Here is a 21766-nt window from a genome sequence, read left to right as displayed (position 1 = left end):
TGGTGATCGTCTCTTGTTAAACATTCTTGGGCCCTGTTTCCTGTCATGTCACTATGGATGGGCGTGGGAACCACAGTCCCGGCATAAGCTGGTCTGTCCTTTGCCCCTGCAAAAGGATGTCACTTACCCTAGTCCAGAAACATAGCCACAGCTGTTAAATTCTGAACTTTGTATGAGACAGGTTCACATAGAAAAATATGGCTTCCCAGAGCATGAAGACTCCATTGAAAACACCTAGAGCATCCCAGGGACCCAGACTGGCCTGAGGAGCTTTGCGAGGTCCCCCTTTCTTTCTGATGCTTGGGGTGCGCACCCCGCCCCCCTCCTTGCCATGCACTGTTTTCCCTGTGTCCGTACTTGCTCTTGCCCAGACAGGCAAGGACAGGGACGGAGCAACTGGCATGGCGTATGCAAAGGAAAAGGGAAAGAGGAGGAGTGGGAAGAAATAGAAATCGAGGTAAGGTGAGAGGAAGAGGGTAAAAGACAGAAGAAGTAAAGAAAGAAATGGCCCCAGTGGGAGCAAATGACGGCCGTGAGCAGCTTTCAGCACTGATGATGCCAGGACCGGGTCCTCTGCTGTTTTTGGTCCGTCCTTACCGGTTGCAGGCTGATGATGCCGGATCTCCAAAGGACCAAACCCAAAAAAAAGGGGAGAAGCACCATAGGACGTGTCCTTGTGACACTGGGAGATAGGTGGTGTGGCATGGATGCGCGGAGGCGCTCGCTAATACTAAGGAGGCACTTGCTAACGGGAAGTTGGTGGCCAGGCCGCTGTACTGTAAATTTTTTGAAGCTGAAATTTCATCCACCTCTTCTTCATACCTGCCTCCCTGCTTCCCTCTAAAGCTTTCTATTTTTCACCAAAGCCAAATGGGATTGTAATGACTGGCACGTATGTGTCCTCAACCGAAGTCAGGATCCTGGGCCGCATAAACAGGAGAACATTTCCGAACTCTGAGGTCATTGTTCCATTATGTGCTTGGTCAGGTGCTTGCTGAAATGCCGCTTCCTCAGCTCAGGGCAACCACAGGATTCTAGGGTGGCCTGTAGAGTGAGACCAAACACTCCAAACGATTTTCCCTGGAGGATGTTAACTTTGTGTCCTTGTGATGTATTCCCGAGTTGGAGTTCTTGGTGGGAAGGAAAGGAGGAAATGGTGTGCCTCCTCCGGGAGGTGTCAGGGTGAATAAGCCATCACCGTTAGATCCGGAAGTGCCTTAGGGGGGATGGGTGACCCGGCTATTGGTTCTCCCCTCCCCCACCTCCAACTCCTCCGTGTCATTTATAGAAATTGTGCTTAAGAATTCAGAAGAAGCTGGTGTGCTTTCCTGAACTAGCAGCCTTCCCAGGCAAGATGACTTGCTAATCTTACAGAAACATGTCCCGGGATGGGAGATTTCTGCTCGAAAAAAGAACAATTGAAATATTTGGGCACCAGGAGGGTGGTCTGAGTGCTCTGATGAGTTTATTGCCAGTTCCATTCAACTTTCAGTATAATTACTACTACTACTAATAGTCTATTAAATGAAAAGTTACCTGCCCATCTTTTCATCTCAGTAGGACTCGATGATTAGAAAAACCAGACCATTTGTATTCTAGTGGCTTGCAAAGGATTAGGGGAGACAGGCTACCCAACTACCAAGGGGAGGCTTAACATGTTAACTAGGGAGGTGAGAGCGTCCTGGTAGACCACCTGTATCCCCAAATTGAATAGCCAGATTACAAAGACACGGCCTCAGGCCAGCTCTTGAGCTCAGCTTTTGAACTCTTGTCAACACCAAGTTTATTCATGTTCTCAAAGCCTAGCAGGTTTACTATTGTTAGCTCCTCTTGGGGTGTCTAGAACAAAGCCAGAAACACGTTTAAAGTGAATCTGGGCTCACAGATCCCACCAAAAGTGTTCTTTTTGAAACACAGAATTTGAGATCATTTTAGCCTATGCTTAAAGAAAGTGTAAAATGGATGGGGGGTTTGATTTTGTTCCTTTTTAGAAGGAGAAATAATAAATAGGATGGTTTCTCTGTAGACTCAGAGTCCTTTTAAGTCGGGGCCCTAAAAAGTTATTTCCCGCCACTCTGCTTTCCCGTAACAGGCGTTTTTGAGCCTACTGTGTGCACGTAGCATCATCAGGGAGTTAGGAATGTGGCAGAAGCTTTAAAAAGTTTTCTGAAAGAGTCTGTCGGGTTTGGGGGTTGGGCAGACACTCTCCGGGCCTGATAGCAAGAGCCCTTAGAGAGTTTCCTTCATTGAGGATCATTGTCCTTTCTCCATGTCGATGTAACAGTGAAAGCACTGGATTTTGCCCCGGTCATTAAAATCTGCATCTGTGTGATTTCTTTCCAATTACTAGAAAATCCACCCAGAGAGAACGCCTTCAGAGAAATTGTTAGCTGTGAAGGAGTTCGAATCACGTAAGTCTTTCTGTGCCGAGAGGTTATTTTAGCGACACCGTTAGCGTGGGCTAGGCAGGGTTGAAGAAGGGAACGTACGGAAAGCTTGTTTTCGTCGGGGTGGCGGGGATTTTAATGACAAGTTTTCACTTTGACTTGTGTGCTGTTTTGAAAAATGACTAGAACTTTTCTTTTTCCTGAGTTGACATGATTACTAGGAAGTAATTAAGGGGAAGGAGGAACTCGCAGGATGAATTATTGCGTCCCGAGCGGTCTCCTGATGGCTCTCCTCGCATGCTGAATATTTTTGTATCTTTGCTGAATTGCAGTCCTGTAAACAGCTGATGTCCTTACTGAAAGGCATTAAATTAGGGCTGTCCAGCTTCTTGACCATGACATAGATTCCAGGGCCAGTGTGGGGGAGGGGCCGGTTGTCAGTCCCGGCCACCCATCCCTGACCTCATTGCTAATAGTCAGTTGAAATCTCATGTTCTGAGTGACTTCCCAGTTGTCAGAAGAAGAGAAGGAAGGAATGGCATGCTTTTCTTTCCCTAGAATTTATCATTTAGACCCAAGTCGTGGGGAAGAGTATTTTCTAGGGGCTCCACATCCTTTTTTTTCCCATGCCATTTGTAGTAAGAAAAGGATGTAGCTAGAAATCCAGTTTTCTACCTGGCGAATAATGGTTTGCTTTACCCACAGATCTGGATAAATTAGACAATGAGAAGAAGGACTTGATTCAGAGTGACATTGCTGCCCTTCATCACTTCTACTCCAAGCACCTCGAGTTCCCCGACAGTGAGAGCCTGGTGGTGCTCTTTGCGCAGGTGAGAATGCTAGCACTGGGTGACCCTTAGTGCGGCCTTTCCCTCCCTGCCCAGTCCCTCTGCCCAGCGCACACTCGGGAAAGATCAACGGAAATAGACTGATGGCTTCTGTGAGGACAAGGCTGTTGACCTGTTGGGCCCTGTTTTGCAGAGCCCTGTCTGCTAGGTGACCTTGAGCAGACCTTGACCTGGCCCTCGTTGATGGGTGATGCATAAGAGAGTTGCCCTACCCTTGCCTCTTGGCACAGAATAAGTTGATGAAAGCAGAGGGGTTGCCAGTGCCCTAGTGCCTAGGCCTAGTTGGAAGCTCTTTGAAAGGAAAAAGGACCATTTTTTAAAATAAATGTTTTAATGTTTATGTATTTTTGAGAGGAGAGAGACAGAGTGCCAGTGCGGGGAGGGGCAGAGAGAGAGAGAAACACAGAATCGGAAACAGGCTCCAGGCTCTGAGCTGTCAGCACAGAGCCCGATGCGGGGCTTGAACCTACGAACTGTGAGCTCATGACCTGAGTCGAAGTTGGACACTTAACCAGCTGAGCCACCCAGGCGCCCCTGTGCTATTTTTTTTACTACACTTGATCTTAGCCAAAAGGCCGAGAAGCGATTGTGCTGTTCTTTTTAAAAGCAAAAATGAATTCCAGTTTTGAGTGTTAAAGTAGATTTTCCTGATTTTCATATTATCCTGACTTTACAGTACACTTTCCTAAGTGTCCTAAGGCAATGGATTTGGGTGATAATGGCAAGTTGAGGAATTGACTGATTTTCCATTTAAAAAAGACAACAACTAGATACATCCCTTTTTTCTGGACTAGAGGAGGCATGGTTATGTGAGAGCCTAGGAGAGACGAAATGAATACAGTGTATCTTCCCTTCTAGCTGTGAAGGAAGGATCACTTCTCCTCTAACACAGTAATGCATGCTGATAGGACTTCTCCATGTTGACGTAGTAGATACGGGACCATATTTTCAGAATAGAAACCCAGGCACTTGGTCTCATAAGCAGGAGTATATTTGTGGTGAAAATGACTCGGGATCTCTGAAATTTGGACTGACTCAGAAAATCCAGGAGATACAGATGTATAGACATATTATACATACATATATACACACATACATATATTCACGTACACATATATAACTGAGATAATTAATTCCTTTTTAGACTTTATGTGTATCAAATCATAATATCCGTTCTCAGGTCGTGTGAGTGCACGTGCACACGCACGCACACGTTTTTTTTATGTATAAATTTGGAAAGGGACATTTAGCATCCCCAAAGAAAACTGTAAAGCAAAACTGAAAATGCCGTTCCAGCCCCGTGCCCCGCTCTGGTCCTGCCTCTCAGCCCCAGGCTGCGTGTGTGCTCTTCCAGGCTCTGAGCCCTCTCCTCTCCACTTTGTTGGGGGGGGCATCGTAGGTGAGCCTGTGGCCAGCAGCAGTTGGCAGCCGGAGGTGACTGCGCTCCTACGACAGCTCGGAGGTGCATTTTAATCACGGGGAACATATGCATGGCTGGGAAATGTATTTTTGGTGTGCAGCCTACATCTAGTCTAAATGCTAATTATGAGAATAGCTTTAGCAAAGTAGTTACGCCTGATTTGACTTGAAAAAAAGGACAGTGGCCCATGCATCTTTCTTAACATGCAAGTTCACTTTTCTTCTCCAGGGATATTTCAGAAGGGAGGGGGAGCTGGCAGGGAAATTGCCACGCAGCTTGGCTGACACACCGTCACCGCCTCCCAGGAAGGGACAGTGAGGACGCTGCGGGTACAGGCCCCTTTGTCTGTGAAGAGACACACTCACTCTTGCAGAGTGAGAGGAGGTGGGGACGGGGGCGGGCGGGGAGGGCGTGGAATCAAGTGATCAGTGGTCGTAGAACAGTCAAGCCCGAAGGAATTTGGAGTCACAGACTGATCCAGTTGAGCTCCGTACAGAGGGAGAGATTAAGAGGCAAAGAAGCGATTCTCCCACCCCTTGGAGGTAGTGAGGAGCTGTCTGTCCCTCCATCCGTTTTTGAAAAATTGCCACTCAGTTCTTACTCTGTCATTTTGCAGACACTGCTGAGGCCTGTTAGCATCTGGTCTCAGAGTACAGATCGTTCAGGACCTCCTGTGGTGCAGGACACGTAGTTCGTGCCCCGATTCATTTTGTTGAATGAATGAAAAGTCCAGTTTACTCTTGTTGGTTGTCGGTCATTGGTTAATGGTAATTGATTAATGTCCTGATGATAGAATAGGCCGGGGGTACTTGAACTTGGCACAGAAAGTACTATGTTAAGTCTCGTACATAGAAATGCCCAACCCCTCAGGACTCCAGGGCGGTCCATTTTTCTCCTAACCTGCAGTGATCTCTTTTTGTAAATACTGTTTGTGAATATGTTGACCTTACTGTAAAACCTGCAAGTCAGACCCATCATAGCCTTTACTTCTTTTTATTTCTTTTTTTTTTTTTTTAATGTTTTATTTATTTCTGAGAGAGAGACAGCATGAGCAGGGGAGGGTCAGAGAGAGAGGGAGACACAGAATCTGAAATAGTCTCCAGGCTCTGAGCTGTCAGCACAGAGCCCGACGTGGGGCTTGAACCCATGAACCACGAGATCATGACCTGAGGTGAAGTCGGATGCTTAACCGACTGAGCCACCCAGGTGCCCCAGCCTTTACTTCTGCGTGTGCTGAGATATCCAAGCCTTGATGTTGGCCTTTTAAGTAACATTGCCATGTTAATATTCATAGATCAGAACAATTTTAGAAGAAAGTGGTAGAGTGTGAAAGTCTTTTGTGTTTCTGAGAACATTGCTGCCTGAATGTCTAGTTTGAACTCTGACTTCTGTCCTGCCACTCACTACATCCATGGCCCTGAACAAGTTCTTAATCATTGCCCTCTCCCTGAGCCTCAGCGCCCATATCTGTGAAATGGGTTATGTCAGAGTAGTATGGCAGATTTGTGAGAGGGTAAATCTGCAGCACCTGGCACAGGGCCTGGCCCAGAGTAAGTGCCCAGGGGATGCTGGTTTTAAAAAGCCCGTCCACCGGCCTGAAATGTGCCCGGGCACCGTCTCCGGGAAGAGCACGGTTCCAGCCCGTGGGGTGAAACCGTGCGGCGTGGGGTGGCTCGCAGCCTTCACAGCCACTGGGGACGAGCAGGGGTCTCAGCCTCTGCCACTTGCTCTGGGCAAGTCACTGCTCCTCTCACTTCAGATTCATCATTTGAAAAGTAAAAAGACTGGGTCCCTTTCCAGCTCTGACAAACGGAAAACATTCGCTGAATGGTCTCCCGTAGACTGGGTGTGCCCCGAGGGTACAGACTATGGCCTGTTCATCCTTATGTGTGCAGCGCCCGGCGTATGTTCTCAACGAAAGTCGGTGGAAGGGATGAATTTACAGAACAACACACATTTGGGGGTGTGCATTCCTCATACTTAGCCTCCGAGCTCCAGGTTAGACTTCCACAATACTCTTGGTATTTTTTTCAATGTACCATTTCTTTTTAAGGGTTAAAAAGGTCGCCAGTGATTGATTTGGGCTGAAATGTGAAAGGAAGGTCTCCATTCCTTAACCCCAGGCCCTTGGCCCCTCTGCCTCTCAAGGGAGGGGATGGATGGCAGTTAGATTACCTGTGGAAGGGCTTTCATATTTACCACTTTACCTTATGGGATAGGTACTGGATTAAGTGAGTTCTTGTTTTTTTTTAAGGTTTTATTTATTGGTGTGTAACTGACAAACCATGTTATATTAGCCTCACGTGTACAACATAGTGATTCGACATTTGTATTCATTGAGAAATGGTCCCTGCTGTAAGCTGGTGACCATCTGGCACCTTAAAAGTTAATACAGTATTGTTGACTGTATTCCCTGTGCTGTACGTTACACCCCCATGACTTCTTTTTTAATAGGTGGAAATCAAGGACAGAGGGATTCTGTGATGACCTCAGGATCACATAGCCGGTCTGGGGCATAAATGAGATTGGACTCTAGGTATCCTAAGTCCCACTCAAATGTACAAACCTCAGTCGTTGGACACCTTGTGGTATCCTTGGGCCACTGTGCGTAGTGAGGGTAAGGTGGCTACAGTAAGGATGCTTCATTCCTAACACTTCTGCCTGTGTTTGTTTACACCTGAGATTAATGGGTCAGTTTTGTTTGAGCAAGGATACCTTGGCTGAAAGAAAGGTTTTTACACCACTCAACTGGAACATCGTCTCCATTGATTTGTAAAAGGTCACCATTACAGAAATGATTTCTATCCAAAGAGAAGCTTTAGCTCATCTGTTGCTTTCTCCCCCTTTCTCCGTCAGGTTAACTGTAATGGCTTCACAATTGAAGATGAAGAGCTTTCTCATTTGGGATCAGCAATTTTTCCTGAGTAAGCTGAGTTTGACTTCACTTCGTTTTACTTATTTAACACTAATCAGATTTAAAAAAAAATTTTTTTTAAATAACCTACCTAACTGCATGTGGCAGACATGAAACTCCAAGTGAATTAAGACACCTTTTTAATTCTGCCAGGTTTCAAAATATTTCCCATACACTTAGGGCTCCAAAGGTAGCAGTTAAGAGAACAGTTGCTTGTTAAGTCCTGCTAGGTAGGGAGCTGTTATTAAAGAATATTCTGTGGTGTGCATGGAAGGAAGAGCCCGTGCCCCACTGAGAAGTTTGCTTTTTGCATATCTTTGGTTCTGGAAATCTTTGGGCTCCTTACACTGAAAGTGAAACACTAATTGCCAACCAGCGATTGCCATAGGCTGACGCAGAGACTGTTTTCATCTGTTCTTTCTGAAAAATACTAGCATAGACGCGGCACAGTTTGGGAAGGAGAATGTGCCGAAGCAGTGAACTTGGACAGTTTCAAAGAACGGTAGGATTCTTCTTCACTTCAGGGATACTCAAGTAACTCAAGAAAGGCTGGCCAGCTGACAGATGGGGATCTTTATAGCTTTGACTGTAATGGATTTGCCAAAAATGGCTTTGCCCCTTGCGTTTGATGGAGTGGGTGTTCTCAGAATGCTCCAGTTTCCTGAGAGCAGGCCCTCCCCTCACTGATGAAGCAGAGGCGCCTCTCCCGCATCCCCTGTCTGAGTTAATCCACCCTGTGGGTTGGTGATGTTGCTTAAAAAACACTACAGGAGCCTTTGGCTTTGGGTTGCAGAAATTAAAGGAGGCACCCACGCACTTAGCCACGGGCGATGTGTGAGCTCCTGGTGCGTCTGTGTGTCGCCGCCCTGATGTGCGCGTCAGGCTGGTCTGAAGGATAGGGAAGCATGTGAACAGGCCCGCGTCTCCTGAGCAGCTGCCGGCGGCGTTCCCGATGGCGAAACAAAAAGTTGATTCACTTAAGTGTCCCTGCGCCCAAAATGGGGGCATCCGCAGTTTGAATTCTAATAGTGAGGAAGCAGGGGTTTGGAGGAGAATCCCTTTTGGACTTTGGCTCTTGGGAAAAGGGAGGAGGAAAAGAGAAAGGCCACGAGATCCTCTTTAGAAGGCTCTCACACACAACTTCAGGCATGGAAGCAGCTCTGGAATGTCTCTCCTTTCCATGTTTTCAAGACTAAGAGCAAGGTTAAGAGTGGTATTTGAGAGCTTGCCCTTCCCAGCGATGGCAAGAGAATGATCCCGCCAACAGTATGCATGTTTCAGGTTCTTTGCCTTAGTGAATTCCCCTCACCTTCCTTAAAAATGTATCCAGGAGTCTGGCTTGAAAGGAATGAAGAGGTCTTCTGCAGAAGGTTCCAGAAAGCTGCTTTTCCTTTCATAACAACTTTCAGTGCATTTGTTTATTGGACTTCTCAGGGCCTGCTCGCCTGTACACCACTTGTCAGCCAGCCGGGTGGGCTGTGATGTGTGGCGAAGGTGGCCCTCGCTGAGGGCAAGATGTGTCATTCCAGGCCCGAGGCCGGTCACACACGTTCTCACTCAGGCCTCTAGCGGCTGGCGGGTGGAAGGCCGCTCCCTCTCGAGCTCAGCAAACCTGGGCCAGCTCATCCTTGTCAGGCTTCCCAGCCCTGAGCCCATTTGTCCCGGAGCAAACAGGAGAGGGCTTTGGGTTGCCGAGGGTTCCGGCGAGTGACACTGGCCACCAGAGCAAAGATACATATGGATGTGAGTGCCCAGACGAGCCCCAGTTTCCAGGCAGTTTTAATTGGGGGAAAAAATCCCTTTGGGCTGAAATCATATCGGCATTGTGATTTCAAAGGCAGCATTTCCAGAGATCAAGCACTTTTTCCCTGTAGTTTAGAAATTTCTGTTCTCAGAACTTTGACCTTGATATAATCACAAAGCTCAAAGCCCTGCGCATAGGCGAATCTCTCTGTCCGCTCCGTCCCTGAGAAGCAGACAGCGAGCAGCAGGAGCAGTAATGTCCCAATTTTCCAGATGAGGAAATTGAGGTGCAGAGAGAGACACAGGTAGGCTTCTCGGGGCCTCTCCGGGGACCGCAGGGCCACCCCAAGGAAGCCCGGTCTCCCACAGGGGCAGCTTCTCCACATCTGAGGAAAACCGGTTAGGAATAATCCATTAATAGAAAAAGCTGCTTGGTAACAGCAACCTGCATGTGCGCCGTGCCCGCCGGTGGGCCTAGAGTCCTTCCCCCGACGGGAAGGAATGTTCCTGCGATGTGTTGCTGCTGCTGTTTTTATGGTTATGTCTTTGTTATTTGGGGCTGAAATGCCAGTATTTGGAATTGTGAATTTCGCTTTTCAATACTGTTAAAGATGTTAACTCTGATTATAAATAACACGCAGGAAAACCACCTCTTAGAATACGATGGCCAACTGTTAGGTTGCTTTGTGTTGTTTTTTAAACATCCTACCAAGATCCAGTGCCTGCAACCTGATAAGTAAATAGCCAGGGATTTACCTGAATGGTCTGTCTGCCTTCTTGAGAAAATTGCGCTTTCTCTTCTGATTGACAGCGTCGCGTTGATGAATCATAGCTGTTGCCCCAATGTCATTGTGACCTACAAGGGGACGCTGGCAGAAGTGAGAGCTGTACAGGAAATCAGCCCGGGAGACGAGGTGAGTGCGTGGCCCCCGGGGGCTGTGGCTGTGTGCTTCACACAGCTGGGTTCAAAGGCAGGGTGGAAAAATCAGTGCGGCCTCCCCGGAGGAGATGGGCTGTGAATGGTTCCTGGCAGATACGGTGTTTCCGCCCGCAGGCCCCGCAGGGTGAGTGATCACACCTGTGACCTGTGGCTTGGCGTCCCACACTTCTGCCTTCCAGTTTGGTGCTCACCATTTCCATATGTGGCTAAGAAAACAAGAAAGAAGTGATTTGAGCTAAATTCCTTACAGAGATTTATAGAGACGTACAGAGAAAAGAGTCTACCCAAATGACCCAAACGGAATTTTGGAACCTCTTCAGAATCTCTGTATTTCTTTCTTTCTTTTTGTTTTTTTTTTCTTTTTTTCTTTTTCTTTGTCCTGAGAGAGAGAGAGCAAGGATGAACTGGGGAGGGGCAGAGAGAGAGAGAGAGAGAGAGTCCCACACAGGCTCTGCACTGTCAGCACAGAGCCCAACATGGGGCTCGAACTCAGGAACCGTGAGATCATGACCTGAGCTGAAATCAAGAGTCAGACACTTAACCGACCGAGCCGCCCAGGCGCCCCAAGAGTCTCTGTATTTCTGTTGCCAAATAATTGAGCTTGAGCTTTTTCTTTCCCGGTAGTGAATTTCTCCCCTCAAAAGGTCAACACCACTGTTCCCTCAAGAGACAAAAAGCAGCCGACCAGTAAAGTAGCTGGAGAGTTGAAACTGCAAATGACACATCAGCGTTTCACAGCCCATCAATTCCACACCTGAACTCCAGAGAGACCAGTTTTGAGGAATGCAGTTCAGGTGGTGGTTTGTACAGACAGGGCAAGTAGAGGCCGTCTGTGGGCGAGAGGTCTCCTCCTTGACTCAGGGACGTGGAGATGACCAGGTGTTGGGTCACCTGCACAGCGATTCCCTCCACTTTCCCATGGAGGTGCTGCCTCCGTGACTACCTTCTAAGACGCCTCACCTCCAGGAGGCTCGATAAGGCTGCTCAGGGCTGCTCGGCAAATTGTTAGATGAATGCTTTGTGTCCTTAAGGGAATAGTCAAATCCCTAACAAGGAGGACACATGGATTTGTAGTCACCCCCTTTAACGTCAGTGTCTCCAGTGCTGTTTTAAGGTGTGTGTCTGGATATTTAAAATTGTAAAAACTGTGATCAGTTTGCTTTGGCTTCTCTGGAAGTTGTTAACCAGCCCACAGCTTAACTAGGGCCTGAAGTCCAGGACACAGACTAGACTTCCTGTCGTTCACTTCATTGATCATGATGAGGGTACCCTGTTTTGGATTGGGGCACCTTGGCTTCTAGATGTCTTCTGACTACCCCGATGCCTCTTCTGTTAAAACACGCAATCTCAGCCTGTCAGAAATTGAGTCACTGGGCTCCGGCTGGCTGCAAACTGAGCAGTCACCTAGCCCGGCTCTGTCTGGCTCAAGCAGCGACACTGAGCGGCCTCTGTCGCCACCTTCTGGGCCCTGATGTTTGTTGCGTCTTGTGTCCATCAATCATTTCAAAGAACCGAGGCCGCTCTGGCCGCGTGAGGCCGGGCAGGGCTGGCACCGGCTGTAGGTTTGCCCTCGCGCCCCGAAAGATCTGAAATGCGGTGACCCTGCTTTGGGGAAGTCACGGCCTTGGGGGAGACTTGCCCTTCAAAGAGGGTGTCAGATGAGCTGCAGGGTCTTCAGTGCTGCCCTTTGGGCCGGGGAGAGCTTGGCTTGGCGGCGCCTGCGAGCACCTAGCCCCGTGCGGGGGTCCCCCGCCTGCCTGCCGGTGCCCGAGGTTACTGGCACGCGGACGGCTCTGTGACATCCATCTGTTCAGTCAGACATTTGCCTGATGGCGTGGGATGAGCCACGAGTGCCGTCCCAGTGAGTAGATAATGGACAGTTAAATGCCCGTCTCCTCCATATGCTCCGAGCCCCGGTTATAGACCCCGTTCGAAAAACAGCAAGGATGGGAGAATCCCCTGAGCCCAGAGGCAAGACTTTCCAAGTTCCCTGGCCCAGCTGGTGTCCTGGAGGCTGTGTCCTGCCCGTGCTGACGTGTCCCGCCTGCTGGGCCCAGCGTCTCATCCCGTTGCCAGCCGGTGGCCGGAAACCCGTCGGTGTGTGTGCGTCCGGGCTCCCCTCCGCCCGGCGGCGCATCCGCGCCGGCCCAGCTGTGGGAGCGAAGACGATACAGAAAGGCCAGGCAGGGACAGGCCAGGGCCAATCTCAAGGTTGAGTAGGGTCATTGCCCAGTGGGGTCTTTGCTTCTACACACGTGACGGCGTCCTGTGCTGCTGGGACAAGTGCACAGCTCACTGTCTTTGAGGAGGAAGCGGTGGAGAGGCTTTCGACTCTCCAGTCTCCTGTTTGGGGGGGCTCCTGGATTCTCCAGAAGGTGGGAAGAGAGGCCCCTCCTCTCCGTCACAAGGAGGCGGACACCCCTAGAGGACTGTCGACGTTAAAGAATTCAGTGGGCTGAGGGGAAGACACGTCCCACGTTGTGGCTTGCTCAGTGCTCGCCCCTGTAAGCGCCGCAGAGCCACGGGAAGGGCGGGGAGTGGGTTTACCTGTTGCAGCCTGCGCTGTCCGCTTTTGGACCCGCCCCCCAGGTGTTCACCAGCTACATCGACCTCCTGTACCCCACCGAAGACAGGAATGACCGGCTGAGGGACTCCTACTTCTTCACCTGCCAGTGTCAGGAGTGCACCACCAAAGACAAGGTAGCCCCCCGCCCCGCTCCCGATTGGGTAAAGGTGCCGCCCATACCCTGCATCTCAGGGCCTCGCTGCCAGTCGGGCCACCTGTCTGACTCGGGGGGTCTCCTCCTACGGGATTCCTCACTCGTCTTGCTAAGGCGGCTAGAAGGAAGCCAGTTACACCAGGTCTGTGTTCAGACCTGATCGTCACAGCTGACGAGAACGTTCCCATTTCACTGTGCAAATAAGAGGAGGATTTGCCAAATGGCTGTTTCTTGAAAAGAACCGGCTGCTCAGAAGAGAGGGAAGGGAAGGAGCACACGAGAGGCTTTCTGGCCTCTTCATGAGAATAAGGAAGGTTTTCCCTGGCATCGCCAATATTGTTTGGCATTGCCCTTCTTATTCTCTTGACTCATAGACGTGTGGACACACATATCTGCCCATAGCAAACATACTCTAAGTGTGCAGCCTGGATAAAGATTGTCTAGAAAATTTATATATTTATATTTTTTGATGTTTATTTATTTTGAGCAAGAGAGAGTGCATGAGCAGGGGAGGGGCAGGGATATAGGGAGAGAGAGAGAATCCCAAGCGGGCTCCATACTGTCCGTGCAGAGCCGGACGTGGGGCTTGATCCCACGAACTGTGAGATCATGACCTGAGCCGAAAACAAGAGTCAGATGCTTAACCGCCTGAGCCACCCCAGTGCTCCTAGAAAATTAATTTTTTTTTGTTTTGTTTTTTTGCAAAAAGGAGACAGAGTACTAGGTTTCCCTTAGATGCGTTGCCTGATTTCCTTCCATTCTTTTGTAACTTTAGGATGGGCAAGCCTCAGGGTGTACTATTTGAGGGGTTTCCCCGTCAGTGTAGTCTCCGTGGGAGGTAACACCCTGCACTTGTGGGCGTTTTCCTCAGGATAAGGCCAAGGTGGAAATCCGGAAGCTCAGCGATCCACCAAAGGCAGAAACCATCCGTGACATGGTCAGATACGCACGCAACGTCATCGAGGAGTTCCGGAGGGCCAAGCACTACAAATATATCCTTTACAGCTGTCTGGGAGTTTACTGCCCCTCGCCTGCAAGGGGTGCTGGAGGGCTGGGAAGAGGGAGTGAAGAAGGGCGGGTGGAAGGGCAGGAAGAATGGCTGCCGGCAGACGTGGGAAGAGTTACTGACCACCCAGGACTTGGAGTCAGCCACGTCCAAGTTCGCTGATGTTGATTTCATCTTCTTTCTCCTTGTTTCACTAGTTGGGTCAGGAGCCGAGTGTGGTGGAAGAGTTTTATTTGTGCTAAGCTGTGGGGAAGAGTTCCTTGACGGCCCTCATTGGTGGTGTGTCATAGGCGAGCGCAGTGCCGAGGGCTTTGCCTACATTATCGTACCCCATCCTCACGGGGACACGTAAGGCCACACAGTGCTGCCATTGCCAGGTAGCAGATGGGAACGGACTCTTAGATAGCAAGTGGTTAGCCCACAGGACAGAACCCACCAGGATTTTGCCCCAGCTCTGCTGGCTACCATAACCCATGTTCTTAACCATTACATTCTTTTTTTTTTTTTACAAATAGTTTATTGTCAAATTAGTTTCTACATAACACTCAGTGCTCATCCCCAAAGTGCCCTCTGGGTTAACCATTACATTCTAGCATTTTCTTGGGTTGAAAAGGCATCACGTTTACACGGGGGGGAGGGGAGAATCTAAAAGCAGTGGAGGAAATTGGAGAGAGGCACATTTTTTTTTTTCTCAGCATCAAAAAGAACTTTGCCACAGTGGGGACTTTTTCTTCAGAAATGCTTCAACCAAAGTGCTGAGCTTGGGTGAAGGTTGAAATTTAACTAGGAGGTTGAGATTTGTGATCCTAAGCGTGGTTTACAGCTGACCTGAGGGTCTGTTCCCTGTGGTTAAGTTTTCAAATTGTGTTTGATACTTGAGGTCTAACAGTTTTTTACTGGAGTTCGTTTCTTTAAGAAAAACGACATTTCTTTAAGAAAAAGTAATTGCAGGGGTGCCTGGGTGGCTCAGTCGGTTAAGCCCTGACTTTGACTCAGGTCATGAACTCGCGTTTTGTGAGTTCGAGCCCCGTGTCGGGTTCTGTGCTGACAGCTCAGAGCCTGGAGCCTGCTTCAGATTCTGTCTCCTTCTCTCTGTCTTTCCCCACTCACACTCTGTCTCTCTCTCTCTCTCTCCCTCTCTCTCAAAAATAAACATTAAGACAAGATTGTTCAAAGAAAAAGATAATTGCCTTTCACTTTTGCTTGGCTTTCTGTAATTGACTTTTGCAGAGGGTGAGGGCAGGGGCGGAGTGGATGCAGTAACTGCTTGAACCCGGCCTCGGGAACTGCCCTTTCCTTGACGCCAGAGCACCGCCTAGTGAGCTGCTGGAGATCTGCGAGCTCAGCCAGGAGAAGATGAGCTCCGTGTTTGAGGACAGCAACGTGTACATGTTGCACATGATGTACCAGGCCATGGGCGTCTGCTTGTACACGCAGGACTGGGAAGGAGCCCTGCGCTACGGACAGAAGATCATTAAGCCCTACAGGTGATGGCAGCGGCCGGTTCCCATCGCCGTAGCGGGGAATGGAATTTGGTGCTTTGAAATGTGTGCTGTGGCTGTTTTGTTTCCTGGCCGCGCCGAGTCGGAACATGCCGAGAACAGCTTTCTCCTGCTGCAGCCACAGCTGGAGGCGCAGGTGCGGGGTGCTGCCCCATCAGGCCCGGCCTGTTCCCTCCACTGCCTGCAGGAGAACACTTGCGGCGGCGGGGGGCGGGGGGTGAGGCTAGGAAGGGGGTGCCGGGGCCAGAGCCCTCCCAGGACCTCTACAGGGCGCTGTATCCAAAGTAGTTAATTCAGATCAGGATTAAAATTAGCCACCGGCTTCTTTTTCCTCCCGTGCCTTCCATGGCAGACACACTTCCTAACCGGTACGCGATGCTCTCACGTCCCTCCTTTTCCATTGTTACTCACACCTCCCCCTGCTTGTGTTTTTTTTAAATTGCTGCCCAGTTTGCAGATGGGGAGATGCTGGGAGCCTTGAGTTGGCTCTGGTCATCCATTATCCACCTCCCCCCGCCCCCGGCTCTGAATACAGCAAGTTGGATTTTAACTTACAGTAATAATGAATGTCAGCCCCGGGGAAGTTTCCTGTCGAGGGTTTTTAAACCTTAAAATGTGTGACAGATGGAGGTCATGGCAGTGTCCTCTGGCTCCGATTAGCCATTTCAGGGCTGGGATGGCCTAGATCTTATCAGTGGGGCACTCGTTAAACACAGTTACATCGTGCATTTATAGGGACTCCCCCGGACCAAGTGGCCTGGAATCTCTGGGCATTAGCTCTAAAATCCCTGTGCCCCGGAAGCACCCCCGGTGTTTCTCCTGGGGTTGAGAAGTCCCCAGTTCTCCCTCCCTGTCTAAGGTTGGGGCCTGTAAAGCTTGTGTCTGGTCTGGATTTCCACTGCCTTCCCCTTCCCCTGTGCTGCCCTGATTAGCCATCAGGGGGCGCTCAAGGGAAGCCAGCGCCTAAAATCTGTTCTTAGAAACAATTGGCTACATCACAGACTGTCTCACAGCCTGTCTTCTTCCTGGGGTGGGTGACAGTCCTCTGGTCTCCTGCACACAGCCTTCTGTGAGATCTAGAGGGAGGGAGGGAGGGAGGGAAGGGGTGATAGAGAAAGAATGAGTGAGATAATCTTAGCCTTGTGGTTCCTCTCCCCGCTGGGCCCTGCTCTACTGGACGCCTCCTTAGCTCGGTGAGCCCCTCCCGGAGGCCAGCTCTGGCCTTCTGTGGGGCCGCCGGCACCAGCGCTCGCTCAGGGCGGCGTGCTGCCTACCCAGGAACACAGAACGCGTCGTCTTGTGTGCATGGATGGTGGGGGTAGAGCTGTACAGACGGGTCTGTAAAGAAACGCCTACCCACACACATACGTTCTCTCGCCTCCTCCTGTCTCACCCACGAGCTGCCGCCTCCTCTTTCCTAGGCAGGCCCGACCAGTCAGCCTTCAGTCAAAACAGAGAGAGAACAGGGCGGCGAGTGGCTCAGTCAGTTAAGCGTCCCCGTTCTTGAGTTTGGCTCAGGTCGTGATCTCGCAGTTCGTGACATCGAGCCCCACGTCGGGCTCTGCCCCGACAGTGCGGGGCCTGCTTGGCGTTCTCTCTCTCTTTCTCTCAAAATAAATTAATAATCTTAAAAAGAAAATAGCTCCCACTCCCCAAAATTGTTCCCTGCTTTTGAAAACAAAACAGAGAGAACAACTACTGTATCTAAAGCTCTCTGCTGGACAACAGAAAGCAAATCCAGAAGAAGGTGTTCTGACTTCAGAGAGCTGACAGCTTTGTTAAAGCAAGTGGTAACCGAGTGTGACAGAAAGTTGGGGCCTTGAGGCACATGGGCGTGTGTATATTCTTGGGTGTTCTTTTAATGTGAGGGGAGAGGCCTAATGTCCTCATAAATAGGGGAGTCACTTTGAGAGAGGTTTTCCCAGTGCCCTGCTTTGAGCGCACCTAAAACAAAAACCCGGACTGGGATTGCATGCGGTGTTTTCATCATTTTTGTGTAGGGTTTCTCCTGCGGGTTTGATGTGGCTTTTCAGAAACACACACACTTGCATGAAATGAAGTGCGTCTGTGCTTAGGGCCGAACCATCCAAGCGTCCGCCCAGAATCTGCCAGGGCCCGGGGGAGCCTGGCGGCCGTGGGCACGGGCCCCTGGCTTGGCAGCCTTTGACGGTGGCCTGTCCTCTTCTCTTCTTCCAGCAAACACTACCCTCTGTACTCCCTCAACGTGGCCTCCATGTGGCTGAAGCTGGGGCGGCTGTACATGGGCCTGGAAAACAAAGCTGCTGGAGAGAAAGCCCTGAAGAAGGTGCGTCTGCAACATGAGGTGGGGGGTCCCTTCAGCTCCCGCCCTCACGCCTGACCGGGCCGAGTGACCGAAGTCATGGAGAACTACCCGGCTCTTGGCTCCCGTCTGGCGGAGAAGTGGGAGGTGGGGCGGGGTGGGGGTGGGGTGTTGGGCAGGTCAGGGTACAGTAAGTGGTGGAGCCTTTGCCTGGTCTGCATCCGGGCCTCCCTTGGGGAAGGGGGTGCTCACAGTGAGTGAGAGGGGCTGCTTGTGACTCTAGGCACAGCCCGAGCCTGGGGGCAGGGGGTGCCACGGCCCACGGGAAGCCCTGGAAGTGGACAGAGGCCGCGGATGGGTCAGGAGACTGGCCAGGGAATCTTCCACGTGTCTGCCTTCAGGATTTGGATTTATGCTGCCAGGTGGAGGTGAAATCAAGGCAGTTGGATATAGAGAGTTCCTCAGAAGTACGATTACGCATTTGCAGTTTCTAAAACAGAGTGAAGAACCACCATCAGGTGGTTTGTCAAGAACCAGTTGCATGCCGGGACGTTTAACTCTCCCAGAAATGATAGAGGTTTTCCTGATAGAAAAATGGAGGTTTAGTCTGAGGCCTTCATTTAGACTGGGTCTTCCGGAGTCAAAAGCCTCCGGTCCACTTGCCCCGGCTGTGACCAGCACACAGGGGATGCCAGGACCCGGGCAGTATGTGGCTCCTCGGCATTTGACTGCTCTTTGCTGCCGGTGGTTGAGGGGGCCGGGCCCTGACCTTGCACCTTACACTAGCTAGAGTCACCGTCCTGAATATTGATTCTCGTTCTTTACGTAGAAGTGGACAGTTGAGGAAATGTAATCCTTGGGTCAGTCTCTTGACTCCTGTAAGAGAATGTCCATAAAAGTTGGGGCCAGATTCCCCGTATCTTCCTAATAGACCACTTGGGAAGATGGTATTCAGTTCCACATCCCAAATGGAAAGGTCCAGGCCCCACCAGGCTAGCACTGTGAGCTAAGCATACGTTCTGGTTTTACACCATAGAATTTATCTCCTGAGAGAACAGATTTGTTGCCTTGGTGAGCCGAGGAAGAGTGGACCCGTGAGTCACAGTTGCACAGTGTGGGTATGTGATCAGTGAAGGGCAAAGTAGCTCTGAGCAAGGACTGTGAGTTGTGAAGTGAACATAGCAGAGGCATTTAAACAAGATGTTCTCTAAGGTCTGGAAAGCTCACACTGTTCCGTGGCCTGCCTTGTTTTGGTTTGAGATTTAGGAAGAGAATGGTACAATAGAAAAGATTATCCATCAGAGTCATGGGCCGTCAAAAATTCCCTGTTTGGAAAGTGGCAATAATTGAAGTTTTTCTATCATGAGTCACGGAGTTGAAGACAAAACAAATTCTTACAGGTAACATTTGATACATACTTCCTCTATGCTGGACACCATTCTATACACTGTATATGTACTAACAACTCAGAGGTAGGCATCATTCTGATTTTGCAGATGAGGAAGATGAGGTGCGGAGTAGTCAGTTGCCCAAGGTCACCCAGCTGGGAAGTGATGGAGGCACGGGCATCTCTTCCGGTTAATATTCCCTCACTATAAAGACGCCTTATTAAATATGTTCTCTCCAGGTTCCTCCAGTGGAAGCTGCAACAGCTTTGAAGTTGGTTCTTTTTTTTTTTTTTTTTTTTAAAGAGTGTCTATTACAAGGAAAGTATGTACTTTTTGAAAGGGAAAATGAGCAGTGTAGACTAAAATCAAAACAGGTTCAGTGTGAAGTTCACGGTGGCCTTTTCTGTTCCGGCATCGCGTTTACTGGGTTGAGAACAAATAATTCTATCCCTACAGCATTTTCTATGGCAAGATCTAGTCTAAAGTCGTGAGATCACTTTTTCTGTACCATGGCTTCAGCTGTTGTAGAATGCTGTACTCAGTGGTACGGACTGCATGGGTGACTAGTTGGTATTCAGGTAATCTTGTCTATTAAAAAAAAAAGAAAGAAACAAAAAAAGACTCTGGAAGAGAACATGGCTATAAGAGCCAGGATGTACCCTGTACGTCGAAGGGGTGCAGGTGGGAGGGAGGGTGCCATCTTTTGGGCTCTCAACCCTTTCCTGTTTCTGTCTTTCCTAGGCCATTGCGATAATGGAAGTAGCTCACGGCAAAGACCATCCATACATTTCCGAGATCAAACAGGAAATTGACAGCCACTGAAACTACGCTTATGTGTTAGTTTTTATTTAAATGCTAGTGCAGAAGCCCTTCAAGGATTTGAAAATTTCATCCAATGTGTACGCATCACTCCCACATTTCTGTAAAATCATTGGAATGAAAAACACTGCCTGTCCTTAGACAATGGCTTCCCTGGAAATTGGTCTTAATCTTTAATCTTAATGCCAAAATAACCTTTGAATGCTTTTGTTTCCCCCCTAAGAGATAATGGCATGGTTTTAAATATTATCATATACTTTGGACAGAGTGAATTAAAAAATGTGATTCTTTTTCCCCTTTGTGCCTATTATGATCTGAACAAACCTGGACAATGAAAGAGAATAAAAAAGATAATGGTATCGAAAGTTTGTCTTCTGTCTGCGGGGAGGATTTCAAAGCGGCGGTGGGAGCCGGGTGTGGGTGTGTGGGCATGGGGGGCAGGCAGCCACTTAGCCCACAGGGGCTCTCAGGGATCATTGCCTGTGGAGGAGGCGAGAGAGAGAGGTGCAATTAAGTGATCTGCATGCCCGCCCCCCACACTCCCGGGCGGGAGAGAAAATGTGTCTGTCTTGAGTCATGGGTCTAGAATCTGGAATCCCTTGCTTGCCTAAGCATAAAGGTGCACCTTGCATGCATGGCTTTCTTGGCTTCCTCCCCCACCCCCCATCTGTCTGAAAGCAGACTTTCCATTTCTCATTCTGTTGACTCTTCTATGCAGTGTGTCCTTGTTTGGAAACATTCCAGAGTAAGCTTGAGAAGGAAAAAAACATTTTTTCCTTAACAGCTCTGTGTTACTACTGAGCAAACACTGATCCCTCCCCGTGCAGCCGGCAGGAAACCGGCTCCCCCCAGCCTGGATGGCAGCAACCCGGGGACTGTTTGTTAGCAACCGCCACGAAGGGCAGGGCTGGGGCCAGGCGTGCTTGGGGTGCAGGGGTGTTTCCCAGGGGAGTTTCCTGCCGTCCAAAGTGAGGAACTTCCCCATTAGGTAATAATTAAAGCCCGTAGAGTTTACACTTCAGCTTTCATATCATGATCTGCAGGCGGCTGGAACAGCTGAATGCTATACATTACCCTTCCTGCTTCATTGACACACCCACACGTGTCTCACACCCACACGTGTGTCTTGCACACAGTTAACGGCACACAGTGGGATGCAGCAGCCAGAATACATTGTCTTACTCAGAGAAGTGCAGTAAGATGCTTATTGAACACCTACTATATGCAGAACACGGCATGGCCCTCCATGTGCAGGGATGAGTTAGGCATGGTCCCGGCTCCAGGGGGTTTCACGGTTTAAGAAAAGACTACTCTGTAGCTAAGCCTACAATAAGCTTAGCCCACCACCTCCAAAGGTTTTATAAACCCTATGAAAGTAACACTTTCTCATAATTGCAAATAATCCTGGGAAAAAGTGAGCTGTTCTTTCTTCTTGGCCACTCCCATCCTCCAGATGGAACAACTAGAAACCGTGTGCTTATGTGGTCCCAATTTTTCCCATGCTGGTGCAAGGTATATATGTAAATAGATTGAGAAGAGCACAGGCAGGATGGTGCTGACCGACTGTTTCATAATCTCTGACTTAACACCATGCGCCGCTTTTTATTCCAGCCTTTACAGATTTGCTTCATTCTTTTTAGAGTTGGAACATGCAAGGAATGTGTCGTATTTTATTCATTCTGTTTATGGACGTGGTTTTTCCAGGTTGCTGTTGGTATAAACAATGCCACAATGCACAGTCTCAGATGTAGAACTCTGCCATCAGGTGGGACCATTTGGGGAGATAGATGCCAAGAAG

General features: G+C 49.5%; 1 protein-coding gene across 1 annotated transcript in view; it reads left to right on the top strand.

The window, feature by feature from the left end:
- SMYD2 (SET and MYND domain containing 2) overlaps positions 1-20333 on the top strand; it is a 51081-nt gene extending 30748 nt beyond the window's left edge. Inside the window, exons 4-12 of the mRNA XM_039249509.1 lie at positions 2351-2411; positions 3093-3217; positions 7512-7579; positions 10124-10226; positions 12842-12952; positions 13844-13964; positions 15291-15465; positions 17677-17785; positions 19891-20333. Of these exons, the coding sequence (XP_039105440.1) occupies positions 2351-2411; positions 3093-3217; positions 7512-7579; positions 10124-10226; positions 12842-12952; positions 13844-13964; positions 15291-15465; positions 17677-17785; positions 19891-19971 (954 nt within the window). The 3' untranslated portion in view covers positions 19972-20333. The remainder of the gene's footprint in view (positions 1-2350; positions 2412-3092; positions 3218-7511; positions 7580-10123; positions 10227-12841; positions 12953-13843; positions 13965-15290; positions 15466-17676; positions 17786-19890) is intronic.
- Positions 20334-21766: the final 1433 nt, after the last annotated feature.

Source organism: Hyaena hyaena, unplaced genomic scaffold (genome assembly GCF_003009895.1).
Source record: "Hyaena hyaena isolate Hyena2069 unplaced genomic scaffold, ASM300989v1 scaffold_339, whole genome shotgun sequence".
Classification (NCBI taxonomy): domain Eukaryota; kingdom Metazoa; phylum Chordata; class Mammalia; order Carnivora; family Hyaenidae; genus Hyaena; species Hyaena hyaena.
The sequence above is the reverse complement of the archived record's forward strand: the minus strand, read 5'-3'. Positions and strand labels throughout refer to the sequence as shown.